The 19,827-nt window shown below is 36.2% G+C and overlaps 1 protein-coding gene across 5 annotated transcripts in view; it reads right to left on the minus strand.

Moving 5' to 3' along the window:
- NAV3 (neuron navigator 3) overlaps nt 1-19,827 on the minus strand; it is a 579,712-nt gene that overhangs the window by 185,059 nt on the left and 374,826 nt on the right. For all 5 annotated transcript variants that reach the window (XM_032393716.1, XM_032393720.1, XM_032393719.1 and 2 more), the window contains exons 6-8: nt 17,521-17,589; nt 14,225-14,364; nt 2,745-3,771 (exon numbers count right to left, since the gene is read on the minus strand). In XM_032393716.1, the coding sequence (XP_032249607.1) occupies nt 2,745-3,771; nt 14,225-14,364; nt 17,521-17,589 (1,236 nt within the window). The remainder of the gene's footprint in view (nt 1-2,744; nt 3,772-14,224; nt 14,365-17,520; nt 17,590-19,827) is intronic.

Below are 19,827 nucleotides of genomic sequence, written 5' to 3' on the forward strand. Positions count from 1 at the left end.
GTCCTGCGACTTTAAGAGATGATTCCTATTCTGACTGGAAATCTCCATTCTTCATCTCTGTAAAATGGAGATAACATTCTTTTCTCATGAGTTTATGATAAAGTTTAAATGAGAGAATTAACATAAATCTTGTAACATACAGACTTGCACTAACTACTCAACAACATTATAAAGTAGTTAATTATTACTATTACCTTATCAAATAATTAGCTACTCCAGGAAAGTCTGTCAGGCATTGTGAAGGAAGAATTCTTAAATGGGGTTGGAGCCGGCAGAGTGAAAAGTACAGCAGGGGTCACATAATCCAAACGACTTGACTCTGTGATAGAAGTATCTTTGACTGACAGTTAAAAAGCTTAAATATCGACTACTCTACCTTGAGGAGATTTACATTATCATTTATAAAATTATTCTTAATCTATAAAAGACTCCTAACAACTACTGCCTCCTATATAGACTAGGATGTGAAATTTTCTTATTAGATGGTTTATTTCCAACTACCTTGTATTATTCATAATGATACAACTAATTGCCGACATTTATAAGTCATTTACTCTGAACCTGGCTCCGTGCTAAAGTCTTTACATGGGGTTGCCTTATTTAATCTTTAAGACACCTAAATAAAGTGGATATTCTTACCCACCACCTTTTTGGGGTTATAAGCTGAAATTTGGGGAAGACTGTTCACCATGTGGCAGGTACTGTTCCAAGCCCTGTATAAATATTAACTCACTTAATCTTCAAAATAGCCTTATGAGGCAACTTCTATTATCATCCCCATTTTACAGATTAGGAAATCAAGGCTCAGAGTCTTTAAATATTTTACCCAAAGTCACATGGCTAATAAATGACATTATCAAGATTACAACCCAGGCAAACTGGCTCTTGGGGTCATCTTCCCAGCAACGCAAGATGTTGTTTCTCAACAACGGCAGAACCAACAGCCTTCACAGCCCATACTCTCAGCTACTTGGCTATATTATCTCAGTTTTATAATCTTCATTTTAAAAAAGGCAAACAGAAACTCAGAGGTTGGACAATTTGGCAAGGACACACAGCTGATCCATGCTTGAACCTGTAAGCTGTGCTCCTTCCTCTTTTTAATAGTAAGAATTCGATCTTTCAAATGGAAACCACTAAATTTGTATCCACTGGATACTTTATAACAAACAAACAAACAAGTCTGTTGTTCCTTCCTGGAAGATGCTGGCCACCTGGTAGGTACAGTCTTTCTGCTTAGATTTGCACTTTCCTGTGCAATTCATTTGTGGTGATTTGAAATGACTGATGCTTCTACAGAATATATTTCAGATGCACGAGTGGGCTGAGTATGGCTTATTTAAAACTTTTATGATTTTTTTTCTTACATATTTGGAATGTGGATTATGATTTCGACATCTTAAATTTTCATTTGTCAGATAGGGACTCTGGAGTTAGAAAGAGCTGACTCCCATCTGATCCAAAGACAAAGGTTTTAAATGAATTGCTGCTACTAAAGGCAGAAAAGCAGACAAAAAAAGAGCTGAAATGCAATAATTAGAATCTTGCTTTGCTGAGTATATAAAGCATCAGAAAAGCACTTACATTTTTCACCGAAGGAAAACAAATCCTTGTAATTATTTTCTTTACTTAAAAAACCTATACATTTAATAAATTTAATATGCTTTTAAGCTATAAAATATTGACGCTTACTTAATTATAGCAGGTTCTACTTCCTATTCAGAAAATTTCTTTCCTATTATTGAACTGCCAACCAGCTAAAAGGGCAGACATTATTCCTCCCTAAGCTTCTCCTCACAGAAAAGACAGTGAATAAAAATGGAGACAAAGCAGCGACTGACACATTTCTAATCAATTAAAACAAACCACACACTAGGCAAAATGTGCTATTTTTATAACTGTATAGTAGAATGAATATTTTAAAATATAGCATATATCGGCATATTTTAATCCTTATAAAATAAATAGTTATAATGCAAAAACAAATTAATAAATGAAGCACAAATATAATAATTATGTAGATTCTTATTTTGGCCTAGAAACTTATGCTTAGCTACAGGAAAGTAATATAAATTTTATGCTGGGAAAGCAATGCCTTATAAACAACATTTAACAAACACAGTGTGCCAGAATATATAGTAAACATATGCATTACCCCTGTTATTCTTCTCAACTTTTTAGGTACTGTTATTACTATTTGACAACTGAAGAAAATGAGACTAAGAGACCTTAAGTAACTTGTTCAAAGTCACACAACTGGTAAGAGCCAGAGCAGGGCGTTAAATCCACATGCGTCTGATTCCAGACCCTGCCCCTTTAACCGTCATGACATACTTTCTCCCAAGGGTGAAAACAAAAATATCCGTAAACCCTATAAAACTGAGAATTATTTTAAAAGACTAATAATAAAAATAGTAGTAGAAGTAGTAATAGTAACAGACACAGGAGAAAGTCATGGCGTCTGGGTTTTACTTCCCCTCTGAGAACAAGTAAGTTAACCTCTGAAGGCCTCAAGTTCTTACAAAGAAGGGATGAGAGGGCAGAAGAGGGGAAGAGGAGGGAGAAGAGGACTAGAGCGTATTGGATGCTTTTTTCTTAAAAAATGAAATCCTAGGCCTTTATCTTCAGAACGGAGTGCTCCAGAACGACGATGTAAAACACAGCTCTAGTAACCTTCGTTGTGACGCGTGGAGTAGGAAGACCTGCAGAAGTGCACAACCGTGGACGCATGGTGGCCATCTTACCTGTAGATGAACGGAGCCACCGTGGCCGTGTTGGGGTGGCTGTGCTGCTGCTGCTGGGGGAGTTGGACAGCACCATTCCCCGTGGCCTGCCCCCCGCCTGGTGCCGCCAGCACCGCACAGGAGCCAGCGGGAGGGGCTTGGCTGGCTTCCCTTCCTTCCAAAGGAGCAGGGCAATTGGATGTGCTTGCTTTCTCAGTGGTCATGGGCTTAGGTAAGGACTGGGAAGGGCTTCCCTTGGTAGTCCTGAATTTTTCCGACTCTTTGCTCACTGCACTGCCTGGTGAAACGGTCTGCTTTGCTGTGGGCACCTTCGAGCCCGGTTTTGGAATGCCACTGGAAGAGGGGATTAGGCTTTCTTTCTTGGCTGCTGCCGTCTTGCTACCCTTTGGGATCAAGCTTGCAATTTTAGAGGTCTTTTTCGGAGCCGTCTCTGTCACCTGATCCTTCTCATCCTTGACTGGTTTTTCAGTGCAAACTTTATTTTTGTCCCTGTTCTTTTCCTCTTTATCCTTTGGCTGTAGCAAAGACTTTTTATTGCTGAGATTTTTGCTTCCAGCTTTTGGAGGGGCTAATTTAGGGGACACTTTGGGGCTGCTATTGGTTGAGCCACCGCTATTCAGACCACTATTAAAACCTTCCATCTCACCAGATTCAGAAAAGGCATCGTCATCCTTCCCCCCATCACTGGGCCCCGAACTGGGAGACTGTGGGGGGCGTAAAGCAGTCCGCGCATTGACCAGCTTGAATTTTTCAAGCATGGATTTCTGTCCCGAGGAGGCTGTTTTGACCCCTTCTGAGACAGGGGGCTTCAGTCTGTCTGCAGGTGGCGTGGGGGAGGTGGCTGGGCTGGACTGCTTCACGGTCAGCATGGTGGAGGTGGCACTGTGCTTGACATTCATGGACTTGCTCCGCCAGGGCTTGCTGGCGCTCGGAGAAGGGATGGCAGAGGCGGGGGGCTGCCCTGCGGTGCCAGGGGGCTGCATGTTACCATTTACACCTGAAGATGGCTGAGGTCCTTTGGAGGAATCTGGACATGAAGACAAAATAATAAAGAAGAGGTTGATGACATTTGCTCATGTATATCATACCCCTGAGTACTTCTAACCACAGACACAGTTAAGGATCTCTCCTGTGAGCTGAATGCAGCCATGCTATGTGGCATCAATCACTTCGGTGATGTGGTGGTTTTTATATCGTACATCAAAAATTCAGGATCTGAGAGCCATTGATTTTGGAAAACAACTTTTCCTTTTTCCCTTCTAAAATTACTCTTACCTAAATGAACTTGGCTAGTCATAGATATCTAAAGACAAAACACTCTCCTTCCCTTCAGCAATTCTTTACATTTTTTCCAATTACTACTGTAGCTCATAGCAGTAAATTGATTCCGCATAGCCTTATAAAAATATGTTGTATAAGAAATGTTGAGAAATTATTTTACCTTACAGGGACACTAGCTTATTGCTATCTGATTAAATATGCTTATGAATCATGACTTAGCTCTTAGTTAATATTGTTTACTTTTCTTTGTATAAAAAAAAAGCATTGAAATTTAGGCTTATATGGGTCCGATAACCTACCAAGATACACATATATGTAGTTGTATATATTATATATATGTTATATATTTATATACAATACATATTTATGTTTAGATATATTTATATTATATAAGCATCATATAATATATATATTATATAAATCCTTATAACAACCCTACAAGGTAGGTATTGATATTTTATCCCTATTTTTCAGAAAAACTGCGTAACTTGTTCAAGGTCACCCAGCCTGGATGTGAACACAATTCAGAGCTGGTGCTCTTAACCAGCACACCTCTAGCCACCTGAAGTGATCTGAACAAACTTTAAATACTAATGAAAACTCAAGCTACTTTTGCGGGGCTAGGAAATAAGGCCTTATCCTATAAGGACTTTATAATGCATGTGTTTACTTACTTTCTGCTCAGAAATCTCATTACAGTATAAGCTGTTCTATGACTGTTCTAACACTGATTAATGCCTGATTACAAGTCTCATCTCTAAGTATGAAAAACTAAATCAAAAAGAGATTTTATAACATGGCATAGAATAGGAGGGGAAGAATGAAGGGGGGGAAATCGGAGGGGGAGAAGAACCATGAGAGACGATGGACTCTGAAAACAAACTGAGGGTTCTAGAGGGGAGGGGGTTGGGAGGATGGGTTAGCCTGGTGATGGGTATTGAGGAGGGCACGTTCTGCATGGAGCACTGGGTGTTATGCACAAACAATGAATCATGGAACACTATATCTAAAACTAATGATGTAATGTATGGGGATTAACATAACAATAAAAAAATTAAAAAAAAAAAAAAGAAAGAACAGAGCTTTGAGTTTAAAGACCTCAGTATAAATGTTAATTAACATTGGGGAGCGACAGAATTCTGGTCATTTACTTTAAGCCTCATCTACCGTAAAAGCCTCCTACTTTCAACTTTTTTTCTTTTTTTTTTTTTTTTGAGACATGAAATGATCAATGATTAAATTAGATATTTGCATCATTTAGTACTGCTAACAAACTAGACATTGATAAATAGATGCAGAGCTATTTTTGATGAAATGTCCAATGGAAATATTTTACAAATAATACACTTTCCATAATGTTCAAGAATTGGAGCCCATTCAATTTCATTAAATATTCACAACAATAAACTACATTGTTTTTATTTTTAAATGTTTTCTTCAAAATGCATGCAAAATGATACATAATCAAGCCAATTAGTACCAAATACTACTCGACAATTTTTCATAAAAGGAAATTAATACACAAAAAGAGAAAATAAAGAAATTAGAGACACAAAAGGTTAAATTATTAGTTGAATATTTGTGTGAGTTAAACTTTTTTAAAATAAGTGTGCCTAAAATGATATAAAAGATTTGTGAAATTTTTGTTAAGAAGAATAGACAAATGCATTTTATATTTAATAATTTTTTCTACCAAATTTTTATTTAAATTCCAGTTAGTTAACATACAGTATAATATTTGTTTCAGGCATAGGATTTAGTGATTCATCACTTACATACAACACCCAGTGCTCATCACAAGTGCCCTCCTTTATATTTGTTTTAAAAATTGGCATACCAACATTAACTCTAATACTCCTTACTTTTCTACAATTCCATATTTCAGCTGGCAAAAGTTAATGTAAGACTGTACATACATACTCTACATTAAAATGTAATAGTTTACTGAAAAGTCAAAATGCTTACATGGTATATATAAATTGTACAGCCTATGATGATAAATTGATGTTTTTCAGTATTCATGTAAGTCTGTAATTGTGTCCATTTCTAGAATATTTGTAGAAATCCATTAGGTTCGTACATAAACACTAAGGTGTTCTGAAAAACAGCAGGAGTATTGACTAATTCAAGACAAACAAATCCAACAAGCTTCAAAGTATCCAGTGTCTCAAATACATTCACTCTCTGTTAATGGATTTCAATCTTTTACTTCAATCTCTTTTAAGTACAGGTAATTCCAAATTTTTTTCACTTACACATTACGATCCCTTCCAGAGACCGATAACATTTCATCATAATTTGAATCATTCTCAGTAGCAGAATGAGCACACTGACTACCTGCAGTTAGAAATGCCTACCAAATATTTCTTCAATATTTGCCATTTATTGGTAAGGTCTCACTTCCTCTGGAAACAACAACAACAACAACAACAACCAAAAACCAAAAACAAACCAAAAGCATTATGCCCACCCCCATTTCTGATCATCCCAGCACCAAATCTGGATTCGATGGCTCTTTTGCATTTTCACATAGTTTATTATTTCCTCTCTTATAACCATTGTAACTCTAGTGTAATTGCCTGTTTCCTACTCTACTGTACGTTCCATTAAAGCAAAGACCATGCCTGTGATTATGCATAGAATGTCTGACATCCTAAGTGTTGAACTTAATAGAAGTTCTCAAACTTTAATGGGCACGTAAGTAACCTGGGGATCCTACTGACTACACACCGCATCATGATGCAGCAGATCTGCTGTGGGCCCTGAGATTCTGCATTTCTAACAAGCTCCAGAGGATGACAATGCCTCTGGTCACAAACCATGTTTCGAGTAACAAAGGTTGAATGGACTCAGAAAACATGGCAATTGCTGACATTATCAGCTCTAAAGAATGTTTCTTTTTTTTTTTTTTTTAAAGATTTTATTTTATTTATTCGACAGCGAGAACGCGAGAGAAGGAACACAAGCAGGGGGAGTGGGAGAGAGAGAAGCATGCCTCCCGCCGAGCAGGGAGCCCGACGTGGGGCTCGATCCCAGAACCCTGGGATCATGACCTGAGCCAAAGGCAGCCACTTAACCAACTGAGCCACCCAGGCGCCCCTAAAGAATGTTTCTTATGACAGTACCCGATGGGGCTGAATTTGTTAAATGTTCCCTAGCTGTGCAGCATGAATATTCTTTGCCCTTTGAACTTCCAGAACAACGGCCAGTTCTGTATTCACTGGATGCTAGACAATTTGTGACAAGGGATATTGCAAACAAAAGAAGCCCGTCAGGTTTTCCTGATGGCCACAAATTGAGTGTGGATCTTCTGTGTATCTGCAACTGGGTTAAGAAGTCAGGAGACTCCTATCCCTGCATGCCTGGGAGCTTTGGTGGGAATGAGAGGAAAAGGTGGAAGGGAATCTGTCAGGATGCGTCTTAAGTGTGCTGCCATCAGCTAGATAGACTGCTACAACAGTTCAAGTACAGAAGAGGAATTTCAACATCACTACTCTCAAAAATGAGACAGGAGGGACTCCAAATTATGACATCCACATCCAAACCACAGTCACGGTCACAGAAACAGCTGTAAAATCGTTCTCAGAGGAGTACACACACAGAAGCCACTTCTCAAAGCTCAGCTCTTGATCTGTCCCCAGCCTGTCTCTATATAGTAGCAGTGAGGTGCTTCAGGTCTCATTAAGAGGGCAAATCATAGTTGTTGTGCATCACGAAGGCACTGGAATTTTAAGAGTCTCCCTGGACTCCTCACAACCAAGGCTGCACAACAGCAGCTGCTGAAAAGGTAGCGTGTGCAGCTCCTTGGCAGTGGGTACTGCCACAAATTCTAGTTCCCCTGCGATTTCTGTGTGCAATATTCAGGAGCCCAGTCTCGCAGATACAGTTCCGAATGTTGATAACTCAGCTCCTGACTATGAACGAGTTGTTATGAGATATGAGGAAATGACCAGATATCTAATGCACATATTTAAAGGCATCCTTGAAATGGCTCTGCCTTGAATTTGCAGAGCCTGTCTTTGCCTACAGCCCTGCCTTTTTTTTTTTTTTTTTTTAATGTTTTGTTTATTTATTTAACAGAGAGACAGAGAGAGAACAAGCAGGGGAAACAGCAGAGGGAGAGGGAGAGGGAGAAACAGGCTCTCTGCCATGCAGGGAGCCCAATGCGGGGCTCGATCCCAGAACTCTGGGATCATGATCTGAGCTGAACCTGCCTTCTTGTCTCTAGCCCCTAAAGAGAAATTTTCTTCCACTCGCTCTCCTTTCCTTCCTCCTCTTCCTCCTCCTCCACTTCCTCCATCATAAACTCCACTACAACCAAATATTATTTATCAACTGCTCACTTTTCCCCAAGCACTTTGATACACAGAATCACACTGAAAGCTCTTCATACATGGGATCTCACTTAAACCCCTAATCATCTGCAATATACTCATGATTTCTCCTGCTATAAATGGGAAAACTGAAGCTTAAAAAGCGAAAGTAACTTGTTCCAATTCACACATATAGTAAAACTTAGAAAAGAGAAAATCACAATTGGAGCTCAGGTTTTTCAGACTCCAAATTTGGAGGCTTTTCACTCTCTCTTTTTTCTATATGTTCGCTTTTACCCAGAAATTCTGCTGGTGTGGCTCTCTAGAATGCCACATGTTTGTCACAGTAGTGAAGTTAAATGGGTAACTCCTTGAAGCATGGTGTCCTTCTTCCTCGATGGGCAGAATACAAATGGGGAGAATGTGATAGGAGACACTTTCTACTTAATACATTATATACTATCTCCTTGGGCATCTTACCTGCACTATCCTTCTGAGTTAATATAAGAATAGATTTTAATTCATGCTTAGAAAATATGTAAATCGACAGAGTTAATTTTTAGTTATCTCATCTTACAAAAAAAATAAATAAATAACATTGATGACCTGGAAAAAATGCCAATCCAGTTCTAGTAAAATGAATACACATTGACAAATGTGGCAGTCACAACAGGTATATGAAAAGTTTAGATAAGGACATTTCCCTGTGGAACATTAGCACCATGTTGCCAACAGTGCTGTTAGCCTGAGAAAGGACACAGGAACCATCCTCAACCTATTTACCTCTTCTTTCTTCCTGAATTGTATGTTGCTTAGATGCAAGCAAACCAGCTTTCAACTTACAAAGTAACAACAGAATAACAATTATAAGGTAACACAAAGTAACAAAAAATGATGACAATAGCACCATTCATTTTAAAGTATTCACTGTGTAGTGGACATCGTACTCCCTGATATCTATGATCCCTGGGAAATACAGGGCAACTTCAGTACCACAGGTCATTGTGAAACGAAGGAAATGATTTATCAATGTGACCATGGCAATTGGTCACCTTAGACTCTCATTTCACAATAACATGCCAAAATACATTTGAACCCTTTAAAAGGTAAAAAAAAAAAATTTTTTTAAATAATTAAAAAATGTAGCATTCAAATCCAAATATGTCTTGTTACCAACTGGGCCCTTGTTCACCTGAGCACACTACCTTCCATGAATGATTACTCGTGCCATGTCTCAATCATCAAATTTAGGATGACTTAAAAGAAACATGGAGTGAGATTACAGGGACCCCAGAGGTGCTGTCCGTTCTGCTCATGCAATGTTACAGTGCCACTTTGTGGAGTATTGTGAAATTTAAGGAAACTTTCATTCGCCAGCCAGTTTTGGGGAAAAAGTATGTAATTTGTGTACAGGCATGTATAATATGTGTACACCTCAAGATGTGAGCATTTATACATAAACAAACAATATATATTCTCAAGTCCCCTTAATCATATCACCTAATATATGTACCTATTTATGTTACCTCATGAAAATCCCTAAGATTAGCTTGCAATTTTCATTTCACATTTCATTTTAGGCTTATATAAGTCTCAAGGAAATAAAGCAAAAAGTCATGGTGGAACACATAATTCAGTCACTAGTAAAGCAATATAATAAGTAAAACATATTTGCATTGCCTTGAAAAGAAAATAAAACAGTTTAGTTCTTTGATACTACAATAATTTCAGAGCAATTAACAAAAAAACAGAGAAAGTACTTAAGAATCAGATAGTTACATTTTAGCAGTCAAAATTCCATTACTAATACAACATTCACGTTAACCTTATAGTTTTAAAATTTCAACTGCAATGCTGCCAAATTCTCAGTATCAATCCTATTCTACCTGTGTTGAGTGTAAATGAAAGTGAACCCTTCCACAGCAGAGGACACTTTATTAGGATCCAGGAGAACAGAAAGGACATCTCTTTAGTAAATGTGTAGGTACAATGTAAGAATCACTTGGAAGAAACAATAAAAAGATGGCAAAATGCCCTCTGGCATGTTTCTTAGCAACATGAAAAACAACTCTCTGCTAATAAACTCTGTCAAGCAAAAAGTGTTTACAGAGCATAGTTCAATAACTGAATTCCAAATAAAGCTAGGGATATTTACATTCCTAATAATATGAAACTGTGTAGCTTTTTTTCATATTTAATACCCAGATTTTATACAACAAGAATGATTTCTTAAGATAATCTGCTTCAAGCATAGAAAGTGTATATATAAATGAACCAGGGCACCATTTTCACATGATCCCCGATTTCCAGGGAGTAGGTATTTAATTTTTCTTTAAAGCATACATCTTGTCTGCAGTGTATGGGCAAATTGATAAATGCTGTCGTCAGAACGTATTATTCATTGTCAGTATCTGAACGGCAGGTCACCAAGAGAAGAAATTTGGGACTCTCAGAAGAAATTCTTCTCTACAAACAGTGCTATCTTCATTTCACCATTTGTTCTGAAAAATCTGTTCCCACATTCCATTTCAGCAGAAGGGTGCGACCCATTGCCTCTTGCCGTGACAACATTTCTTTTCCACCTTCTCTACAAAGGGGCATCTATGGCCATGTTCACGGACATTTTAATTCATTTGAAAAATGGTGAAATGAACACCCTATTTCTTGAATTGTATTATTATTAAAATGATATTAGATGGATCTTTTGAAGTGGCAGTTTGTGATTCCCTACTGATTTCCTTTCATAAGTCACACAATTTGCAAATAAGTTACTGTTACAATGCTATACAGGTGAAAAGCTACTATTCTTTTTTTTTTTTAAAGATTTTATTTATTTATTTGACAGAGAGAGACACAGCAAGAGAGGGAACACAAGCAGGGGGAGTGGAAGAGGGAGAAGCAGGCTTCCCGCTGAGCAGGGAGCCTGATGCAGGGCTGGATCCCAGGGCCCTGGGATCATGACCTGAGCCAAAGGCAGACACTTAATGACTGAGCCACCCAGGTGCCCCACTGTGCTTTCAACAGTATGTTTTTTAATAGGGAAATGAAATTGTTTTAATTGTGAATAAATCTTTATTGTCTATCACAAATTCTAGAGATTCTTCAAGTGGTTCCTATAACTCATCACCCAAGACTTGTTAAAGAAAGTAGAAAGTATATTTCCACTTAGAGGCATTCAGGGAACACATTGCAGATAATTTGGTTAATCCCTCAAGTAAAATATCTTAATTTGTTAAATTTAAATGTTACACTTTCTAATAACTAAAAAAGGAGTAGCAATTAATTACTCAAGTTCCTACTTTCTGAATTCTGTCATTATAATACTGTGACCTTTGAAAACTCTTACTTAGTTTTCACCTTACTTGATCATATCAAGAATATGTATGCAGACCAGTTTGTGACAGAGATCAGCTTGTCAGCAGAAGAAATTTTCTATTTTTATATAGATTGTGCTACCACTATAAATATCCAGCTCAAAAAGATTAAATAAAACATTCTTATCCAAGAAGATATTCCCCTCTAATAGCCTAAAGAGTAAATTATAAATTGTTTTGTATGTAATGTTTATCATTTTGTTTGTTCTTACAATTTAAGATAACATTTTATTTTTAAAAATATTTTATTTATTTATTTATTTACTTACTTACTTACTTACTTACTTATTTTAGAGAGCGGGAGAGAGAATGTGTGCACAAGTGGCGGAAGAGACAGAGGGAGAAGGGGAGAGAGAATCTCAAGCAGACTCCACCTTGAGTATTGTACCTGATGTGACACTCAATCCCATGACCCTGAGATCATGACCTGAGCTGAAATCAAGAGCCAGATGCTTAACAACCTGAGCCACCCAGGTGCCCCAAGACAGTATTTTAGAAATATAAAATAGCATGACAGAATGATCAATTTAGAAATATTGATATTGGATGTATTGATAAAGTTGTAACTCCACAGTAATAGAAAATGCCATGTAACAATCATATGATGCGATTTATGCTTCAGTTCTTATTGGCAGTTTTTAGACATTTAATGCCTATATTGGACATACTATAAATATTTGTGACTGTGAGATCACACGGTTTAAATGCTTTTGAATTTTTAGTTATTTGGGAATTAAAAGTAAGGAAAACCCTGTATTTTGCTGTAGATGTGGACCTAAGGAAATCTGCTTTTTTGAATCAAAAACCTCATGATGTATGTCATCTGTCTCCACCTTGTGGTTATTGTAAATATTACTACTTCCTAATTTTGCTCATAAGAGAGGTTGAATGGCTATGGAAAAATAGAAATGTTTGTCTACCTTTAGATTCTTACTTTTAGATGCCAGAAACACAGAAAACCATGTCACCTGACAGAATATTTCAGATACATTATGATATCAAAATGTGAGATCATCTGAAGCATTTCTAAGTCTCTTTGTCAATATTATTAGTAATTTCTTGCAAAAATATTACATAATTGTAGAATCATGTAGTTAAACTGGATACGTCCATTCAACACAACTGTATGTCTAAACAAACTCTCCCTTAAACTTTCACACACATACAGACTCTGTATGACACTTTCTAGGAAAGTCACAAAACAACAAAGTTTTTCTGAGTAATTGTTTTCTCCCTTTCCCTCAGGAAAAATGTAAGTGTCCAGTAAAATTTCTTAGGTTCCTAAATCAGAGGTTTTATATTTTAAAGACAAACTCCTAACTTCCAGTTATACATTATTTTCTTTTTCCATTCCACTCAAGAACAGGGAATATTATAGGGATCAAGACACACTGCCTTGCTTTCAGGGATTTATGTTCTGTCTAATTTTGTTTTAATGCATGAGAAATTTTCACAAAAGTGCTGATTCATAGATTATCTGTCAATTCGTGTCTAAATTAGAGAAAGTTATCAGATCATATCATCTGTATGAAACAATCTGAAATGATCTGATTTGAGCAAAAAAATTCCTACCTGGTGAATTTGCCAGCTATTCTACTAACTAAGCATGTTTGTTACTTTTGAACTTCATGTTTTGTTGCATGGAAAGTTAAATACTATAAAGAGAAGTTAAAGTTATATGGATTTGAAGGAACTAAGGCAAAAGCCAGCCACAGGCCTTAGTCCCTCACACAGTCACTCTGCCTACAACAGTATAGGTTCTTGATTTTCTCCTGGTTTAGATGTAAAATGCACCCTCTCTCACATGAACCCATGCTCCACAGTGCAATGTATCAAGCAAGCCCCTTGTTAAAAGCACACTGTGCACAACACAAAGAATTGTGTGTCATCTAGTTAATATATAATTTGCCTTTCACACAGATTTCCACTAAGTGTCCTTTCTTCCCGATGATTTTGTGATCTGATATTTCTATCCCGTACTCTTTCAAGAAAATAAAGCAAACGTGGATAACCTGTCTCTTTAGGGAAAGCTAAGGTCGCATTATTTCTGTGTCCTGCTGCTATCAAAGATTAAATATCCACCCTAATTATGTCTCAATGTTTGATGCCCAAAACACTTATGGCATTTATATCAACTGAAGCTAAAGATTCAAATAAACCTAATATAGATTTATGATTTTAAAATAATTGTTCACAAAACATGAGAAGACAAAAGAAAATGCTATTTATATGCAACCAGGAGGAAATGTTTTGGGGAAACAGATTTTATACTTGGGTATATAATTAGCCACTTTAAAATAAATGAGTTTACTTCCTTAAAATGTTCTTCAGGTAAGAAAAGCCCTAAAGAAAGCTGGAATTCAGGAGGGGGAAGTTAGAAAACATGAAACCACACTGATAACGACCCCATTCCAAAAGGCATTAACACTGCTCAAATATCGGACTTAGCATGTAATTTACAAGACCAATACGTTAGACTTGTGCCATAATGATGTAACAGGCAAACACTTACCTTTTTCATTGCCATTTGCATAATTTGGAGGCTTGTTTTTGTCAATGCTGTTAAAGCTCTGACTTCTCCTATTTAAATTAGAGGCTCCCTGGACCTTGCTGCAGCTGCCGGCAGCTGGTACCCTAGAGGGACCTGGAAGCCTGAAATAGTATAAGAAAAATTACATCATTATTGTATATTACAAAAAGATAGGGGGTAGGAGGTTCTGATTGGGGAGGCCTTAATGGAAAAAGCACAATATATGATGTTCTAAAATCTATTTAGCAGAAAATGGTGGTTTCAGTGATAAATAGCTAAACACAAGGATTAAGAATCTTCAGAAAAATCTTGCTTCACTTTTCAATCAACATGCCCTAAAATGATATCAGTAATGTAGAGCAATTAGAAATAAAGTAACCTTTCACTTAAAAAGTCATACTTACCACACCCTGAGGAATAACACTTTGACTTAAAAATACTATACCAATTACATGAAAAGCAAGGGAAATAACACAAATGTATTATGTTCTTGGGGTATTAATCAGCTATTTGCAGTTGTTAAGTTGTTCTTTTCAATGTATGGGACATTTATTTTTCTCTTAGATAGTTGTTTCCTAAGTCAACTTGATAATAACAAGAAGAATAAAGTTACTGAACAAATTGCTAATAGCAAATGCTTAGTGTGTATCTAAGGTAGTAAGCTATTCTAATTCAAACATGGTGCAGAGACCAAGGTCACGAGTTAATTTATATTTTACTGGTCTGCCTCAAAAAATTTCTTTTCTTTAATCGTTTTGCCAAAAATAAGCACCTAGACTTTCAGCTGGTTGTCTTACAAGTGTGGCCAGCTGACCACAGAGGTGCTATGACAAGGAAGGATGCAGGTCTCAGAAGCAGAAAATCTCTGTTAGCAGAATGGCAATGCAAAATACACCTACAGGGACAGTAACTTCAGCTAGTCTTTGGGGATGAAAGACAGGACAAGAGGAAATAATAGGCAGACTGTGTTAAACTTAGGGGAAGTTTGACATTAGGTTGTAATTTGCTGTTATTTTATGTGGACTAAAATTAAATACCCATGTGGATCATTTATGTCGCTGTTTAAGTAGTTTCCACCTTAAAATTAAAGAATCAATTATTTCATGAATGGCGCCTACAATGTACAATCGCTGTATTTTATTCTACACTATTAACGTACTGTATATGTACAATACACAATCTGCGTAGAACTAATATTAGCATTCTAAGTCATATTTAACAACATGATACTAAAGGATGTCAGCGTCTTGGCTACTATTTGCTGCCACCATGTGCATGTCACTGTGTACTGCTCTGATAATTTCTATTTTAAAAGAAAAAAAAAAAAAAAACTCCAGCCCGTATAAATGAAGCACGGGAATTTTTACTGTTCTCTATACTAAATTTTTAAGATGAAAAAGGGTATTTATATCTGTTATATTGGTGCCCAATATATCACAATTTCAAGATCAGTTGTTACTATTTTCATATTTTGACTCACCTTCATAATTGATATATTATTTCCGTAGATTATTAGGAAATCAAACTCTTAAATACTATAGCTACTTTTTAAAATAGTAACAGGTATTGCAACAGGGAATGAACATCAGGAAAACACAAATACCAGCTTAAAAACACAAGTGCTGCTTTCTTGGAATAGTTAATAGTTTCAAAATGTTGACTGTATTCTGGAGTTTAAATACATATGGCTAATAAATAGTTCCTTCAGCTATTTTGCTAATTAGAAGCTGTGCCATGTACAAGATTGGAACCTTTTCCAAATGATTCCGGCATTTAACTTTTGCTCAAATGGATCTAGAGGGTATGTAAGTATAGCACAAAACCAAAGACACCAGGAATTTTGAGTACCAATGACTGCACTCTAAAGAAAGAACTCAATTAATTAATTTGGCCAAATGCCCCAATCATAATAAATCTAAGAACTATTCCTGCAGACACAGCTACAGACTTAGAAAGTTCATTCCAAACTCACATGTATAAACAAATTTTGTCACAAAACTTGCCCTGCTTGCAATGAAACTTGACCTGTTTCTAGAAAGCAATTAAATTGCATTTTAATCTTTACTGTGACCCATGAAGCCAAGTGATCTTTAGTTCTCAGAAGAACAAATTAAAACAAATTAAAAAATCCATTTGGTCTTCTCATTACCCTAATTTGACAGGCAGCCAGAGCTCCAGATCATTCATCAAAGTAATAAAAAGAGAAATGAGAATGAAGCCAACAAAAGACAGAGAGAGAAATGTTCTATTAAATTAATGTACTTAAAATATACTTTATATGCATGAGTCTTAGAAGTGGTAATAAAAACTGTACATGGCAGGTCACTGTATTTTGCACATTTGAATTTATATCATTTTTCCTTTTAATTAAATACCCTTTAAATTTTTCTCTCCCGAATCATTTTAATTACTATGGAAATGAACATAACTTAGAAAACCAAGGCAAGAGGAAAAGCACATACCTCACATCAAGGCATCATAAGCCATCCTTGTGGTCAAACATTGCATAATACAATACATTATCTGAGCAGTGATTAGGAAGCCACCACAGAGATACTTCCCCAGTAAGGGAGAGGGCAGATATAATCACATAATAATCAGGGGTTCCAAACACATTTGCTGTGACTTCATTCAGCTGTACCATCATGCCTTCGGCAACTTAACATTTTTTTAAAAAAACATCAAACACTTTCAATATACATTTATCAATCAGTATTTTCCAAACAGGATATATAATACAGTCATTTGCTATAACAGACTGTCTTTAATATATGTATGTCAGAAAGAAGCAAAAATTTCAACTATTACAGATAAAGGAACAGTCCAGGTTAACTTTGTGACCTGGTGCTAACCTCCCCACAAAAAGCTACCAGTGTTTCTCAGTTCTGCTTCAAAATGTGCAATAATTAATGCATGCCCATCTCGAAAAACAATTACATTCTTGTAACTCTCAGATTCTGTAACCTGGAAGGAATGGGGCCTTCCAAGTAATGTTTTCCTTGACTTTCTCTAAGCTTAGAAGCTAGACTTCAGCCCAGTCATAACAGTATATATAACAAAACTAAAACAGAAGAAGCCAAAACCCATTTAATGATCTAACACAGACATGCTCATCCCCGAGAATGCATATGGAAATCCACTTGGAAGAATTCAGTCTTCTAAACTTTTCATCCAGAAGTATGTAATTTATGAAAAAAATTTAGAATGATAGGACAAAATAACACTGGGCAGTTACTTTATTATCACTAACAAGCAATAAATTAGAGATATTAACTGACCTAGTAGGCTTTTTTTGACTGGTTGCAATTCCACTGTGATTAGACTGAGTTGCATATCTGGCTGCCAGACTGTATGAGGAGAAACAGAGAAATTGAATTAAAGAGATTCTTTGAACATGGAAAGAAAGCACAACATTACAAGAAAACTATGAGTTAATGAAATGCAATTGGAACATGTATAAGCATGTATAAAGAATAAATTAATTAGAAAATTATGATAATGCAACATATATACCATGACCTTTGATTAATGAACACACTATGAAACAATGCAGGGCACCCCTTGGAATAAAGTGTGTCATCACTTTAAAATTACGGCTGCGTGATATTGTTCATATTATTTTAAGGAGGATTTCAGCTCATAAAGAAATTCGACCTTTGTAAATGACTAGGAAAACTTCAGGAAAGCTAAAGTTTAACTTTACATAATACAAAGAGCTCTTTCCCAAAAAGGTTAAAATTAACAGAAAGAGTATGAGAGTCATTATTTTCTTTGGTAAATGCTTCTAATTTGCTGCTTTAACTGGAATATTATTTTCAAAACCAAGTGACTAAAATATCTGGTTTCTGACAAATGTATTGTTTGATCTCGAGTCCTAGGGATAGAATGTTTTAAGGAAGCAAACAATACAAGATGTTTTTCTAAAGAAAGATCTATGTAAAGGTTAAACGGAATAAATTGGAGTTAAGTTCTCCAAAAACAAACTGAACAACTATTAATGACAGCTTCTGGGCATTCTTCAGTTATAATTCTTAATAATTTTTAAATCAAAATCTTTGATCAAAGACACAAAAGAAAGCATTATTTAAACTGAGTTCTAAAGAGCAGTGAATATTTTACAAACATAAATGAAATTTTGCACTTAAACTAATTCCTGAATTACCTGAGTGTTCTGAAATTAGTGTTTTGAAGGATATGGTGAGACCCAATTAGACCTGAAACATGTTCACATACCCTGTGATGGTCATGGATTGATGCCCGAGTGGAGAACCACTTTTCAGGTGAATTGTAAGGGAGCACAAAGGCCCTTAAAAAGCCCGGATAGAAAAGAATAAACCCTCATAACTAAGGAGCTTTTCAGAGCACTCATTTTTCACATTTGATATGTGATATATTATTCATTTGCCTATAATAAATTCTGTATCCTAACTACACTGGGCCAAGTGGCCCAACTACTTCAGTAACAATGATATCAGAGAATAATGTAAAAATAAAAACCAAAGTGTCTGACTGAAATGAGATACTAATTTAAAATTTAAATTTAAAATTTAAGCACCCAAAGTGAAGAAACTTTTTTGTGTGAACTTCTCACTCTAGCTGTCAATCCAAAAGAAAGAGACCTACCTCAAGGTTCACTACTATGTCTGATCCCATACTCTCCAAATTGAACACAAATATTAGCTGGAGAGATGACAATGAAACAATGTACTTTCCTTCGGGTACTGAAGCCATCTGATAGGGTTTTATTCCATGATTTTAAAGAAGTACAATAATTTCTAGGATTGAAGTGAGGTGGGGGAAGAAAATCTAGAAAGGTCAACTGACTTGCTAAAATCGGTTTGGTTTTATGGCCCATGTGTGGTTTCTAGTTTATTATGAAAGAACAATACTCTACATGTTGCCTAGATTTTTGTACCAAACCCTCACATTTTAATCCTTTGAAACTTGGCTTCTGTTCTGCTTTGCTTGCACTAGTGAAACTGTTGTGTGAAGAACACAAGACTTTTATTCAATTCTTACCATACTCTAACATCTTTGTATCTGACCCATATTACTCCCTCTGCCTTTGTGAATCTCTCTCTTTCACAGACGGTAATACCAGTGAGCTCACTTGATTTGCCCACCATCATTCTTGTCCATTTTCTCCTTCCTTCACTGGGTCCTTCCCCTCTATTGAGCTCTTAAAGGCATGATTTTTCATAGGTCCTCTTTCCTCAAACACTTGTATTCATTCTTTCACTTAGCAATTCATTTCTTTTCTTATTTTATTTTATTTTATTATGCTATGTTAACCACCATACATTACATCATTAGTTTTTGATGTAGTATTCCATGATTCATTGTTTGCGTATAATTCATTTCTTACCTAAAACTTTAAGTAAAATCTACTATAAACTAGAATTAATGTATGCATCACACTCCCAACCATCAATATCAACTAAGGAAAAGATGTCCATTTCCATGATCTTCAAAGTCACCACATTAAACACCACTTCCCTTCTTTTATCCCCAAGTCTTAATCAGATCCTTCCTCTAATTTCTTAATTTCTATTCACAGGATCATCATTTTCTTTAGTCCAATGGGC

The sequence above is a fragment of the Phoca vitulina genome, unplaced genomic scaffold (assembly GCF_004348235.1).
Source record: "Phoca vitulina isolate PV1807 unplaced genomic scaffold, GSC_HSeal_1.0 scaffold76, whole genome shotgun sequence".
Taxonomy (NCBI): Eukaryota; Metazoa; Chordata; class Mammalia; order Carnivora; family Phocidae; genus Phoca; species Phoca vitulina.